General features: G+C 41.3%; 1 protein-coding gene across 5 annotated transcripts in view; it reads right to left on the minus strand.

Annotated features, from left to right (window-relative positions):
- The window catches only part of SAMD12 (sterile alpha motif domain containing 12), a 451014-nt gene that overhangs the window by 419591 nt on the left and 15214 nt on the right, over positions 1-16209 (minus strand). The window contains exon 1 of one of the 5 annotated variants that reach the window (XM_070382195.1): positions 10879-11045. The exons of 1 other annotated variant lie outside the window; for it this stretch is intronic. In XM_070382195.1, the coding sequence (XP_070238296.1) occupies positions 10879-11026 (148 nt within the window). In that variant the 5' untranslated portion in view covers positions 11027-11045. Of the gene's footprint in view, positions 1-10878; positions 11050-16209 lie in introns of those variants that run through there. 3 more of the 5 variants (XM_070382197.1, XM_070382198.1, XM_070382199.1) reach the window with 3 other exon arrangements.

A 16209-nucleotide genomic window follows, 5' to 3' on the forward strand; every position in this document is an offset into this window, starting at 1 on the left:
AATCAGTGTCTTTCTTCCCAATGTTGAAATGAAACTGTTTTGTTCTATAAATGTTACTTGAAAAGGAACTGAAAAAACAAGAATTTGGAAATGATTTCTGGCTTTTCTATATTTGTTTCAGTGATTTAAATAACCATATCTACAACACCTTTTAGAACTAACACCAAAAAAAGATGTCCTTTGCATCATAGGGGGCTGGAATGCAAAAGTAGGAAGTCAAGAGAAACCTGGAATAACAGGCAAGTTTGGCCCTGGAGTACGAAATGAAGTAGGGCAAGGCTAACAGAGGTTTGCCAAGAGAAAACGCTGGTTATAGCAAACACTCTTTTTCAACAACCTAAGAGATGACTCTACACATGGACATCATCAGACCGTCAATACCAAAATCAGACTGATTATGTTCTTTGCAGCCAAAGATGGAGAAGATCTATACAGTAGCAAAAACAAGACCTGGAGATAACCGTGGCTCAAACCATCAGCACCTGATTGCAAAATTCAGGCTTAAATGGAAGAAAGTAGGGAAAAACACTAGGCCATTTAGGTATGACCTAAATCAAATCCCTTATACAGCAGAGGTAACAAATAGATTCAAGGAATTAGATCTGATGGAGTGCCTGAAGAACTACAGAAGGAGGTTTGTAACACTGTACAGGAGGCAGTGACCAAAACCATCCCAAAGAAAAGGATGCAAGAAGGTAAAGCAGCTGTCTGAGGAGGTTTTACAAATAGCTGGGGAGAGAAGAGAAGCAAAAGATAAAGGAGAAAAAGAAAGATATGCCCAAATGAATGCAGGGTTCCAGACAATAGCAAGGATAAATAAGAAGGTCTTATAAAAAGAACAATGCAAAGAAATGGAGGAAAACAATAGAATGGCAAAGACTAGAGACCTCTTCAAGAAAATTGGGGATATCAAGGGAACATTTCATGCAAGGATAGGCAAAATAAAGGACAGAAATGGTAAGGAACTTAGAGAAGCAGAAGAGATTAAGATGAGGGGGCAAGAATACACAGAAGAACTGTACAAAAAAGGTCTCAATGACCCAGATAACCATGATAGTATGATTAATCACTGAGAGCTGGACACCCTTGAGAACAAACCTAGCGGAGGTGATGGAATTCCAGCCAAGCTATTTCAAATCCTAAAAGATGATGCTGTTAAAGTACTGCACTCAATATGTCAGCAAACTTGGAAAACTCAGTAGTGGTCAAAGGACTGGAAAAAGTCAGTTTTCACTGCAATACCAAACTACCATAGAACTGTACTCATTTCACATGCTAGAAAGGTTATGCTCCAAATCCTTCAAGCTAAGTTTCAGCAGTATGTGAACCAAGAAATTTCAGATGTACAAGCTGGGTTTTGAAGGGGCAGAGGAACCAGAGATCAAATTGCCAACATTCCTTGGAGCATGGAGAAAGCAAGGAGTTCCAGAAAAACATCTACTTCTGCTTCACTGACTATAAAGTCTTTGACTGTGTGAATCACAACAAACTACATAAAATTCTTCAAATGGGAATACCAGACCACCCTATTGGTCTTCTGAGAAACCTGTATGTGGGTCAAGAAGTAACAACTAGAGCTGGACATGGAACAACAACTTGGTTCAAAATTGGGAAAAAGAGTATGGCAAGGCTGTATATTGTCACCCTTTTTATTTAACTTACATGCAGAGTACATAATGAGAAACGCTGGGCTGGATGAATCACAAGCTGGAATCAAGACTGCTGTGAGAAATATCAATAACCTCAGAAATGCAGATGATATCACTCTAACAGCAGAAAGTGAATAAGAACTAAAGAGCCTCTTGATGAAGGTTTAAGAAGAGAGTGAAAAAGCTGGCTTAAAATTCAACATTTAAAAAACTAAGATCATGGCATCCAGTCTCATCACTTCAAGGCAAATATAAGGGGAAAAAGTGGAAACAGTGACAAATTTTATTTTCCTGCACTCCAAAATTACTGCAGACAGAGTGACTGCAGCCATGAAATTAAAAGATGCTTGCTCCTTGGAAGGAAAGCTATGACAAACCTAGATAGCATATTAAAAAGCAAGAGACATCACTTTGCCGACAAAGGTCTATATAGTCAAAGGTATAATTTTTCCAGTAGTCCTGTGTGGATGTGGGGGCTGGACCATAAAGAAGGCTGAGCACCGAAGAACTGATGCTTTTGAACTGTGGCATTGAAGAAGAGTGTTGAGAGTCCTTTGGACCACAAGGAGATCAAACCAGTCAATTCTAAAGGAAATCAACCCTGAATATTCACTGAAAGTACTGATGCTGAAGCTCCAATACTTTGGCCACTTGATGCGAACAGCTGACTCATTGGAAAGACCCTGATGCTGGGAAAGATTGAGGGCAGGAGGAGAAGTGGGCAGCAAAAGATGAGAGGATTAGATAGCATCACCAACTCAGTGGACATGAATTTGAGTAAACTCTGGGAGACAGTGGAGGACAGAGGAGCCTGGTGTGCTGCAGTCCCCGGGGTTGCAGAGTCAGACACATCCTACTGACTGAACAACAACAAACCTACATTTTAAGGATAAGAAAATGATTAAATATAATGCCATAATTTGGAATTTTGTAAAATTTTTGCTCATTGAGGATGAAGATCCTTTGTAACCTGTCTATTGTCCTTCCATACACATTTCAGATAGACTATTATAAAAGTGATGTGCTTGTTTGGTTATTTTAGACAACTGTCAGATGTTTGAAACATCTACTCCCCAACTCTTTGCTCTGTTGTCACAAATCAGGTTTTTTTTGTTGTTGCTGTTGTTGCTGTTATAAGCTTTTAGAGACCCAAGATATCTGAGAAAGACAAAGATAAATTAGGAAGCAGAGATAATTCAGCTCTGGCAAAGCTCTCAGTGTACTAAAATAGTGGCTCCCAAATGCCTGCCCAGAGAAGAGAAATACATGCGATGTAAATGGCATTGGTTCTCAATGAAAACAGACTCTTAGGAGTTTTCCACTGATGTTTCCAGTATAAACCTGTGTCCTTCATTTTGATATTGTTTTCCCTGCATTTCCTGATGTCAACTGTGTATCTTTTATGAAATTAGGTAAGAGTTTGTGAGTACCTCCGTGCTGTGAGTTTGCTAAGTCGCCTTGGTCATGTTTGATGCTTTCGCGACCCTATGGACTGTAGCCCAGCAGGCTCCTCTGTCCATGAGACCCTCCAGCAAGAATACTGGAGTGGATTGCCATGCCCTCTTCCAGGGGATCTTCCCAACCCAGGGACTGAAGCTGCGTCTCTCATGTCTCCTGCATTGGCAGGCAGGTTCTTTACCACTAGCGCCACCTGGGAAAACCGAGTACCTCTGCATCTGTGCACGTAAGTTTTAATGTTAACAAAAAAGTTATAGGAACTCAGCACCATTTTAAAAAATTACTTGTCTATGAAAACTAGAAGATTGAACATTTCTATGATAATGACAATAAGCAGTCCAACAGTTATTTGCAGATGATATGGTAAGACAGGGTGGGAATAAACACTGCGGAAGAATTAATGATGCTGCTGCTGCTAAGTTGCTGCTAAGTCGCTTCAGTCGTGTCCGACTCTGTGCGACCCCATAGACAGAAGCCCACCAAGCTCCCCCGTCCCTGGGATTCTCCAGGCAAGAACACTGGAGAGGGTTGCCATTTCCTCCTCCAATGCATGAAAGTGAAAAGTGAAAGGGAAGTCGCTCAGTCGTGTCCGACTTTTAGCGACCCCATGGACTACAGCCTACCAGACTCCTCCATCCATGGGATTTTCCAGGCAAGAGTACTGGAGTGGGGTGTCATTGCCTTCTCTAGAAGTAATGATGAGAGGCTTCCAAAATGAGAAGGGATAATTACTTCCAGCTACCATCACCATCTCCTCTAAAACAGGCAAGACTTCATAGGAACTTGGAATTTTAGACTGGGTTTGAAGAGGTGAGGCCTGTACTCATAGATCAGGAGAAGGCATCTAAGCAGAAGGACCAAAGAGGAGACTGGGACTGACATATACACACTACTATATATAAAATAAACTAATAAGAACCTGCTGTATAGCACAGAGAACTCTATTCAATACTCTGTAATGGCCTATATGGGGAAAGAAAATTTAAAAAAAAGAGTGGATATATGTATATGTATAATTAATTTCCTTTGCAGTACACCTGAAACTAACATAATACTGCAAATCAAGTATAGACCAATAATTAAAAAAAAAAGAAAATAAAAAGTACAGATTAGGGAAGTCTGGAGCATTTACAAGAAGGAACAAGTCTTTTAAAACCTAAATGAAAAGAAATCATGAAGATGAGACAGGATAATCTGGGAGCAGATTATGAGAGAGTGATGTCTTGGGTATTAGGATAAGAGGTAATATTTTTCACTAAACAGTTGGAAAAGCAAGATTTTGAGCAGGGAGAAGTTTAGCTAATATGTTTCAGGAACATGGATGACTATGATGAGATCATTTACATGTTGATATGCAAGTGGCCTTCAGATACAGTTCGAAAGTGAAAGAGTCGCTCAGTCATGTCTTACTCTTTGTGACCCAATGGACTGTAGCCCGACAGGCTCCTCTGTGCATGGAATTCTCCAGGCAAGAATACCTGAGTGGGTATCTATTCTCTTCTCCAGGGGATCTTATCGACCCAGGAATCGAACCTGGGTCTCCCTCATTGCAGGCAGATTCTTTACCACCTGAGTCAAAGAAAGATACAGTTTAAGTCTCATTAAAACCCTCTCCCCTAACCCAACACATACTTGTATTACTTCATCTGAATTCCCAAAGCTTTCTTTCATGATTCAGGGCAGTATGCTACCACCTCAAGTCACCACTCAAAACTTAGGCATCAAATGGTTCATGTTGTTAATTATCAACATCATTACCTTTGTTGCTTTCAATACTGGGCTCACCATAAGGACTATAAACAACGCCTGCTGGTACAAGTCAACACATACTCCACTGCCCTTATGTTCCCACCTGTGAGTCCCACCACTGAGCACTGGTGGGTGGGTATGTTGTGGACATGTTAAGCACATACACGCACACTGCCCTAGGAGACAATGATGACAAAACCACAAGCGAATAGCAGCGAGTGTGACTGAGTATTTGAGAAAGGATTTATATTCCCACTTAGCTATTCAAATCAGACAATGCTTCTAAAATATTTTAGCAGTTTCTTCACTGATTGGTCTAGCTCTTCTTGGCTGGTATACAAACAAAAACAATGCTAAAGAATACTCTCTGAAAGATTAGCAATTCATTTTATGGTGGTATAAATTATTTCTAAAGATGCTTCTAGTCAGTTCTCAATATGACAGCAATTAAAACATTGTAAACACCAACTGTTATGCTATCTCAGTCTCTCCTTAAGATTAGAGAGGAGAAGGGAGTGGGGATCAAGCACATAAAGTTCAGTTCACAGAAAGTTATCAATCCAACTGTTGGCCTTCTTGGCTGCTGCTATTAAAAACCACGAGAGAAAAAGGTACTGCTCTAAGTTCGTACTTTTCAATTTCAGCGGAATCCTCAAGCTTTGCCCCACCTTCCATTTTCAACCAGCCTACTCATTCCTCCCAAAAATCTATTGACATGCTCGTCTCACCCTATGTAATAATCTTTCCTCAACTCTGTTGTGAATATATTGACAAACTTCGCTTTTCCCACTTCCAAACATTAGATTGTTAGATAGTACACTATTGTTTCTAATTTAGGTCAACCTATATGGGCACTTTTCTAAGCACTTAACGCTGCTAGGGTGGATCAGATTGCCTTAGTTGTTGCGTCCAACTCTTCTGGGACCTCATGGACTACAGCCCACCAGGCTCCTCTGTCCATGGGATTTTCCACACAAGAATACTGGGGTGGGTTGTCATTTCCTTCTCCAAGCACTCATGCTGCTGGAGTGGATCAGATTACTGCTTGATAAACATTCACTCTCCTACCCTCAGAGCAGAATACGTTCCTATACAATGACTTTGGTCTTGACCCTGTGAGTTCATTTGGCCAGTGGCTGTGAGTGTAGGAGATGTGAGCAGCAGAGTTCAGCATGCTATGAAGTTTGCTTGGCTTCACAGGCACTTGTCATAAGCAGGGAAAGGGGATGCCTAGAGGCAACTGCTCTTTCAAACTTCTCCCTAGGATGAGACACACAGAGTAGAACAGATCCCAGCCTCTCTTAGCCGAGAGGTAGAGAGAACTAGAGAAGGTGGCAGGTGCCAGACCCACAGGAGTCTGAAAGCCACAGTAGGATTCTGCTCTTTATCCTACGGCCAGTGGGGACCTTTCAGGATGCAGCTTCTAGGGAAAGTCTTCTCCATCCCATCCAGGTGCTGTTTGAGGTCCCTTTAATTCCATGTGGTTATGGAAGCACAACTGTGCTGTTACACAGCACAATGATTGTTTATGCATTTACCACAACACCAAAGCCAACTTCTCTCCCTACGGTGGTAACTCTAATTCAGGCAGGAGACAATAGTGACTAAGCTCTGGGAACGTCAATGAGAGTTTAGAGGCACCGATATTTGCCTCGATGGGTTTCACTCGCTTTGAACACATGACCTAAACATTTCTGCAACAGGATAAGAGAAAGACATCCAGAGGCGGGGAGCAATCCACAAGAGCCATGCCCATCTCGGAGCAGATCCTGAAGGCTGGCTCTGTGGGCAGCAGAAGGGAATCTGAGAAGCAGCTGGTGCTGGAGGAGGTGGCTCTGCCAGCTGGTACTAAAATAAACCAGGGACTAGCAGGCGTTTCATCAGCCATCAACCCTCTGCCCCTTTGTGCACGGCTGACTCCTTGCTATTCAGGCCTCCACTTCAGCAGCATCTTCTCAGCGAAGACATTCCTGATCACAAAATCTAAATAGCTTCCCAGGCAAACACCACCCCATCACTCCGTTTCGATTCTCTAACACATAGCACTAGGTGCTCTCTGATACAGAATTGTGGATGTGTTTACTGCCCGACTCCAGAAATTAAAAAAAAAAAAAACAAGTCATGAGACAAAGGAGCCTTGCCTGGGTCACTGTTATAACCCTAGCACCGGCCCGGTTCATGCAACAGCATTCGGCAAATAACTGTTAAATGAGTAAGTGAATGAATGAATGGGCCTGTCCTCTTTTACACACCTCCTTGTCTCTGGTATCTGTTTTCCTCTGCAAGGCTGCTTCGAATGTTCCTTTTTAACAGGCATCTTCAAAGTCCGTAAACATATGCAAGTCCGTAAACATGTATGTATGTCTCTATTTTTCTGGGTAAAGAAACACTAGCTATCATCAGAGAATGATAAGATCAGTACCTGCTGTGGACCGAATTGTGACCCCCTACACACACACACACAAATTCATATACTAATGTGTTAAGCCCCAATGTAACTATATTTGGAAACAGGACCTTTAAAGAGGTAATCAGGGTAAAATGAGGCAATGAGGGTGAGCCCTAATCCAACATAACCGGTGCCCTTATTTAAAAACAACAACAAAATCAACTATCCTTTACTTGAGTAAGTAGGTAGGCTATATTCCTTACATACATCACCCAAATTTGGCTGGATGATGGATAACAGAATTACCTCATTTATTCATTCCCCAAATCTGGATGGATGATAGAATTGTTCCCATTCCATAGACTAGTAAATGAAGTCAGGATGTAAGCCCAGTCAATGTGTCACCTTAGCTACACATTACTGTCACTTGGAGAACTTGTTAAATCATTCTTACTTGGCCAACCAGAAAGAGCTCCCAAGTTCACTGGTCCTCGAAGAGCCCAGGCATCTAGTCCTTCTAATGAAGAGCTAGAATTAAGAACCACTGAGAAAGGCAATCACAGTTCCCAGATCTTGTGATAGTCTGCCTCTCCAGGTACTCATTGCAACTACTACTGCCTGACTGTCAAAGGGCTCCTGCTCATGGCATGCTCAGTGAATCTTGGTTATTTTGTCCCAGTCCACCTCCATCCTGTCTCCACAACAGCCCAATATTTCCTTGGGGATAATGCCCTCCTCCTCTTCCCACTCCTTACAGTTCAGGGGGGATGTCTCCAATTCCTGAGCTCAAGCACAGGCCCTGGCCCTAAACCCCTCAGCACGGTCCCTTACCCTGGATCACATGACTTATGCTGTCCAATCAGAGAGACTTCTGCACTTGTGTGGGAAAAGATGTGTCCACAGGAGGCTATGAGGCAGGAACGGCTATGGCAGGCCTGACCTCCCAAGATGAAAGCCACTGTGTCAACAGGGCTACCACAGCAGAGGAGCCAACAGAGAAACAGAGTTCAGGAGACACAACTGGAAACCTAGCCTTGGGAAAGGTTTCATCCAGATCTGTTACCAGGCTTCTTAGTTGGGTAAGCCAATATAAAGCCTCTTTGTACTCAAGCCTGGTTGAGTTAGGTTGGGTTTTCTAAGGCTGAAATTCATATCACACGTGTCACATAAAACAAACTCCCAGTCCCACGACTAGAAGGGTCTTCAGATGTCAGTGGAGTGGTTTTCAAACTGTGTGTTAGGTAAGGAACTGTGATTTTTATCCTAAGTTCAACAGGGTGCCCCTTGAGGGTTTTAAGCAAGCGAACTGCCATTTCAAATTTTTTCTAAAAAATTATTCTGTATCTGTATGCAACACATTTGGGAGGCTCAAAACTAGAATGAGAAATCCTAAGATTAAGGCTCTTGGGTTCTCCAGGTGAGAAGAGATGAAGACCTAAGTTAGGACAATGGTAGTGAAAATGAGAGGAGAGGTGTTTGTAAATTACTTAGATCAGGGGTTGATTAGCTTTTACTGTCAAGGGTCTGGATAGTAAATATTTACAGCTTTGCTAACCAGACAGTGTTGCAATTGCCCAACTCTGCCACAGCAGTACAAAAGTGAAAGTTGTTTAGTCGTGTCCGACTCTTTGCGACCCTGTGGACTACACAGTCCATGGAATTCTCCAGGCCAGAATACTGGAGTGGTTAGCTGTTCCCTTCTCCAGGGGATCTTCCCAATTCAGTGATCAAACCCAGGTCCCCCGCACTGCAGGCAGATTCTTTACCACCTGAACCACCAGGGAAGCCCAAGAATACTGGAGTGGATAGACTATCCCTTCTCCAGTGGATCTTCCTGACCCAGAAATCAAACCAGGGTCTCCCGCATCACTGCTGCTGCTGCTAAGTCACTTCAGTCGTGTCACTCTGTGAGACCCCATAGACAGCAGCCCACCAGGCTCCCCTGTCCCTGGGATTCTCCAGGCAAGAACACTGGAGTGGGTTGCCATTTCCTTCTCCAATGCATGAAAGTGAAAAGTGAAAGTGAAGTCGCTCAGTCGTGTCCGACCCTCAGCGACCCCATGGACTGCAGCCTACCAGGCTCCTCCATCCATAGGATTTTCCAGGCAAGAGTACTGGAGTGGGGTGCCATTGCCTTCTCCGTCCTGCATCACAGGCGGATTCTTTATCTCCTGAACCACCAGGGAAGCTGCAGTACAAAGGCAGCAATAAATCCGTAAACTAATGAGCATAACTCTGTCCTAGGATGGTCATTTGCCAGACTTACTTAGAGAGTAAAACGGGTCAAACCTGGTAACTGACTAGATGCGAAGGAAGAGGAAAAGGAAGAGTCAAGTTGCTGGGTTTCTGCATCTTTATATTCTCAGTGTTTGGTCTCAGGATCATAAACTCATTGAGTAAGAGGAGGAGAGAAACTTATTAAAATTATATAGTTTAACCACCTCATTTTATTGGTTATGATATTGAGGGCAGGTGCCTCTGATGTAGCAACTAGTTAGCAGTGAGGGCAGGGCCAAAATTTCCACCTGGCTTCAGCAGTGCCTCTACTACACTCAACTGTTCATTTCCGTGCCTTTTCCAAGGGAAAAGATAAAGGTTTCCCTCTCTGCCTTGAGACCACCATGTTATATGTAATAAAAATTATTGTCTATTTAATAAGCAATGCTAGGCATCTATGATGTGTCCTAGGGCCCCTGAGAGACTGCCTCCCATCTGGAAACCTTAAAAATCTTATCTTTGTTTCACACATTTTCCCCAAGCCATTTTTGTGCTTCTGACTTTTTTTTTTAAAGATCTGATACTTTTAAAAAAAGGGTTGTGAAACATACATCATACTTCTTTGCTCTAAGGATTATTCACTTTCTAATCTGAACAATGTTTTATGTTAAAAGCATATAAAGAATTTATTCAAGCCAAGAACTAAAGCACTGCTTATTCAGCCTCATGACAAGAAAAGAATAAATCACAGACATGTATTATCAGAATATAACCACAGTTGACTCCAATTGAAGACCAAAAAAATCTACCATGAGGCAAGTAAAATGCCTTATGCCTGCTATGCAAAACCAAAAACCATACAAAGAAAAAGCCTAGAAGAAAATACTAACAGTGGCTGTCTTTCAAAGTTAGGTCCCTGGATAATATTTTTTTCTTTCTACTTTCCAAAGGGTATATGTAATAAATGTGTAATTGTGATTATTTTAAAAGGTTAAATTGACTGGTAAGGAAATGCTGCTATGTTGCATTTTTTAATTCTTGAATTTCTAATAGTATCTCCCTCTAGGATAGTAACAGAACATAGCAAATTGTGTAAAAAAAATTTTAAAGCCTTCAGGTTTGCAACAAACTATGCTTTTAGGTCTTTGTAACTGGATAAATTAATTTTTTAATAAAGCTTTGTTAACTGGGTAATTTATTTTCCTCCATACCTAGTGAATGATTCTTCTTTATGTATTTCCAGACACCATACTCTCCTCATTGTTACCCTGTTTCTCTGTACACTACCCTTTTTTCCCCTCTCATCTCTTGACAAACCCAACATGGTTGGCTGACTGAATCTAAGTTCAAGCTTTTCTGAAAGATTATCTTTAAACATGGTGGTCTCACTGCCCTCAGGGGAGAGGTCTTGCTCACCTCCTTCTTCTTTCAGGGAGTCTTGACCTACTGGTGGCTCCCTGAGACTGGGAACCCAGATGTTCAAACAGACGACAAAGGCGTCACCACAGAGCACGTGGTCATGCCAACAGGCGAGTCCTCTGGGTTCCACAGTTGGCTCTTCCATAGATGCCAGCTCAGCATCACCCAGCTCTCCTCCATTTCCACCCCAATGATGAAGAACTGGTGGGAAGACACAGAGGACAAGCGAGGAGAAAAAGCTAGGTCAGAATAGAAAGAGGCAGCTGTGGGAGACCCATGGGGAAATCTAAGTTCAAAAAGACCCAATCAGCAGAAAGGAACAGATGGGCAAGTCTCTAGGAAGCAGTCAGCAGAACGTGTGCTTAAATCAAGTTCCAAAATGCCGCCATCTGAACACTCATGGGTCTGCAGGTTCCTAAGAGGAACAGCTCTGTGATCTGAGCCACAGGCTGACTTATAGCTGGCTGCCACTTCAACAACAACCCCTGATCTCAAATATAAAATACACTCTTACTCCAAGAAGTTCCATAAACAGAACACTCTCTCTCAGGGCTGAATCTATTAATATGTTAGTTTGCCTGACTGCTTTTGTCAAATCTGAGTGACTATACGTACACTATAGCACGAGGATGGAAGTTAGGAAACTTAAGGCTTTTTTCTCATCCCATTGTATATTGTTCAAAAAGCCTGATGTGCTGAGAAAAATACGAATTCAGGCAACAGTTGTTTTCTGAGCACCTACTATGCATCAGTTATTCTTTTTAGGAACTCACACAGGTTATAATTGTAGTGGAAGAAAATTTCTGGTTAAAAGAATCCTCTTCAGAAATGGGCATTCCTAGAAAATCTACGCTTAGATTGCCAACTTTCTTAAAAATAATAAAATATACCTAGATAATGGAAGTTAATTGGTGACAAGGCTTATACTCAGCAATCAGGTACTAGAGTTTGAATACTGGGTCGTCTGAGTAACTAACCAGCCCAGCCCAATTAAAAACAAACCACCACGTACAACAAAAAAGACCCCTAGAAGTCCTGACATAAGATGGCCCACTCCCTTGTCCTAAAAAATATCCAGCCAATTCATCTTACAATGAAAACCATGATTGACAGACCCAATTTATAGAGATCTTCCTAATTTTTAGCATGGGCTATTTAAATATAAGGAAAGCCTAATATCTACAAACATCTGACAATATCCAATCAAAAAAGACCAGAATGAATAGAAAGAACAGTGCACTGGAAGAAATCAGAGTGAAATAAATTTCAGTTGAAAAAATAAAAATGTTAGCATTAATATCCTCAATAAAATATAAAAAGATTACATCCACAAAACAAGATTAGGATGCTATAAAAACTTCAGAAAACTAAAAAAAAATCTCTTTGGAAAGTTAAAAATGATAGTAAAAATTATAAGTGCCATAGAAGTTTGAGAGATAAAATTAATCTACCAGAAAACAGAACAAAAAGAACAGAGATGAAAAATAGGAAACATAGATTTCAAAAATAAGAACCAGTCCAGGAAATTTATCATCTCAAAAATAGCAGCCAGAGAAATAAAGAACAGAATGAATTGGATAAAAGGAAATCAAATAAATAATTCAAAAAACTTCTCAGAAATGAATGACATGAGTTTCTACTTTGAAAACCACTGAGTACACAATGCAATGGATAAAAATAGACTCACACCAAAGCATATTCTCATCAAGTTTCTCAGCACTAGAAACAGAAAGAAGATTTAATAATTTCAAAAAAATGTCATACCAATGATCAAGAATGGTAAGGCTTCAGATTTCTCAAAACCAGGACTGGAAACTAGAAGATATTAGAGGCTTCAAAATTGTGAGGGAAGGCAATTTTCAACTTATTTTTAAAAGTCTAATCAATTTATCAATTAAATACAAGGGCAGAATACACACCTTATCAGATACTAAGTTCTCAAAAGTATGCTTCCCATGTACCTTTTCTCAGGGCTCACAGGGGGATGGGGCCCATCAAAATGAAGGTGGAAAGAAAGTAAGAGATAGATCTAGGGTCCTGGAGGAGGGAATATAACACAGACACCAAGAAAGGCAACCCAAGGAGACTGCTGGCAGGAAATCCAAACACGACAGCTCTGAAGCAAGTCTAGAGATGGACTTGCTTAAAAAACAGCCAGAATCCTTTGGGGAAATTTTTCTTCAATGAGAAGAGATTGACAGAATACCATATGAAGGTATGGAGAAGAGCTTTAATTAACAAATTTTTGTTTGGAATTAGTGATAAGTTTATACGACATTAAGAAAACAATACCTCATTTTAAGCAATTTTTTTTAACTTTACATAATTGTATTAGTTTTGCCAAATATCAAAATGAATCCGCCACAGGTTAAAAGGAAATAACTCATTTTGCAATTAAGCTCACAAAACTAATAAAAATAAAATCTCAAAGTTTATAAAGTGCTTAATACACTTCCTTGCACATAGTAAGTACTCAAAGAATTTAGACACTATGATGATGTTCTTAAACATACATACATATACAGGCTTCATTCTGTTTCTTTTATTGAGTAGCCTCATACAAATACTTAACCAAAGCTTGTTTCCTCATATGCAAAATGGGAATACATATATTGTAGTAGGCATTATAAAAAATGGTTATAAGCCACAATCCTTGGTGTATAATAAACCCTCAATAAGTGGTAGAGAATATCTGTCTATACTCCCTTATTAAAAAAAAAAAAAAGGGCATGTCTCATTATCTGAAAATGTAACCCTAATTTACAAATATCTAACACTTAGGGGGCTTCCCAGGTGACTCAGTGGTAAAGAATCTTCCCTCAATGCAGGAGACGTGGGCTTGATCCCTGGGTTGAGAAGATCCCCTGGAGGACAAAATGGCAACTCACTCCAGTATTCTTGCCTGGAAAATTCCATGGACAGAAGAGCCTGGACTCTTTGTCCATGGGATGGCAAAGAGCTGGACAAGACTGAGTATTCATGCAGCACTTGGAGGACACAGTTAAGTAGTAGCTGAATATAAAAATAAGTGATTCTGAACATGATCAAAGATTTTAGAACGTTAAGAATAAAAATGGCTGAACATCCTCCATAGTATAAACAAGAAAATATCAATGAGACATTAGGGCAGTGGTCCTCAACCTTTTTGGCACCAGGGACTGATTTTGTGAAAGACACTTTTCCCACAGACTGGGGTTGGGGGGGATGGTTTCCAGATGATTCAAGTACATTTATTGTGTCCTTTATTTCTATTATTATTACATCAGCTCAGATCAACAAGCATTAGATCCTGAAGGTTGGGGACCACAACATTAGAGAATAACTAGATAGACAAACTAGGAGACCAAGATGAAACTTCAGAAGCAAAGGTATAAAACCTTGTTAAAAGAACATTTTTAAGAATAAAATGCCTTGGCAATAATCAAAGCACATCAATCACTAAGCTATAATAAAATTTGATGGGAAGTTGACAGACATAACCAAAAAGAAACTGTTACAACTCTGAGTTCTACAATTAACTTGGATCCTGTCCTCATCCTGCATAGATTTCTCATTCCACATGGACTGTAGCCTGCCAGGCTCCTCTGTCCATGGAATTCTCCAGGCAAGAATACTAGAGTGGGCAGCCATTCCCTTCTCCAGGGGATCTTCCCGACTCAGGGATTGAACCTGGGTCTCCTGCCTTAAAGGTAGATTCTTTACCATCTGAGTCACCAGAGAAGCCCCAAACACATACACCTTTCATTATAAAATGTATTTTCTATGGTTGTGACCTTGACAATAACCATCAACAAATTACAGGACCAGCGCTGTGATGATACCTTGAGAAACGTGGACAATTACGTATCTGTTGCCCTCTCAAGAGCTCTAATCATTGAGCTCAGTAGTGCTGCATCTGAAGAGAATGAAACTGAGCATCATGCTTACAGACATTTTTTAAGAACAGAAGCGGGCAGAAGGGAGAAGGCAATAGCAACCCACTCCAGTACTCTTGCCTGGAAAATCCCATGGACGGAGGAACCTGGAAGGCTGCAGTCCATGGGGTTGCAAGAGTTAGACACGACTGAAGCGACAGGAGCAGCAGCAAGGGGGCAGAATAAAATTACACCAGGTACAATCAATTACCTACATAAAGTCAAGGAAGAAATATAAACTCTCCCAGGGTGATCTACTGGGTGTATCAGGGTGGCCTCCTTGTTTAATAGCAACAGAATGGGCACCAAAGTCATCTGAATTGGGGTTTGAATTCTTGATCCATCATTTACGGGCTGGTCACCCTGTTTGTTTAACCTATACGCTGAGCACATCATGAGAAATGCCAGACTGAATGAGTTACAAGTTGGAATCAAGATAGACAGGAGAAACACCAACAACCTCAGATATGTGGATGATACCACTCTAATGGTAGAAAGTGAAGAGGAACTAAAGAGCCTCTTGATGAGGCTGAAGGAGAGCAAAAGAGCCGGCTTAAAACTAAGATCAAGGCATCTGGTCCTATTACCTCATGGCAAATAAAAGGGGAAAAGGTGGAAGTAGTCACAGATTTCCTCTTCTTGGGCTCTAAAATCACTGAGGATGGTGACTGCAGCCATGAAATCAGAAGACGATTGCTTCTTGGCAGGAAAGCTGTGACAAACCTAGACGGTGTGTTGAAAAGCAGAGACATTACTCTGCTGATAAATGTCTGTATAGTCAAGGCTATGGTCTTCCCAGTGGTCACATACGGTTGTGAGAGCCAAAGAATTGATGCCTTCTAACTGTGGTGCTGGAGAAGACTCCTGGAAGTCTCTTGGACAGCAAGGAGATCAAAGCAATGAGTCTTGAGGGAAATCAACCCTGAATACTAGTTGGAAGGACTAATGGTGAAGCTGAAGCTCCAGTATTTTGGTCATCTGATGTGAATAGCCAACTTAGTAGAAAAGACCCTGACGCTGGGGAAGATTGAGGGCAGGAGTAGAAGGGGTGACATTGGGTGAGACGGTTGCATGACATCACGGACTCAATGGACATGAGTTTGAGCAAACTCTGGGAGACAGAGAAGGACAAGGCAGCCTGGCATACTGCAGTCCATGGGGTCACAGAGTCAGACACAAATGGGTGACTGAACAATGAACAACAATGATTTGGGGGAAGTTATTTAATCTGTCTGGGCCTTAATTTTGTTATGTAGGAAATGAATATTAACAACCATCTTGTAGGGCTACTGGAACAGTCAGAGTATTTAAGACCACCAGTATGGCCTGGACCCCAATCCATCGGGAAAGTCCTTGTCTATTAACAACCAATAACAGTTACACCAGTGTATGTTGGCTGAGAAGCAGTCCCAGC

The sequence above is a fragment of the Bos mutus genome, chromosome 14, assembly GCF_027580195.1.
Source record: "Bos mutus isolate GX-2022 chromosome 14, NWIPB_WYAK_1.1, whole genome shotgun sequence".
In the NCBI taxonomy this organism is placed as follows: Eukaryota; Metazoa; Chordata; class Mammalia; order Artiodactyla; family Bovidae; genus Bos; species Bos mutus.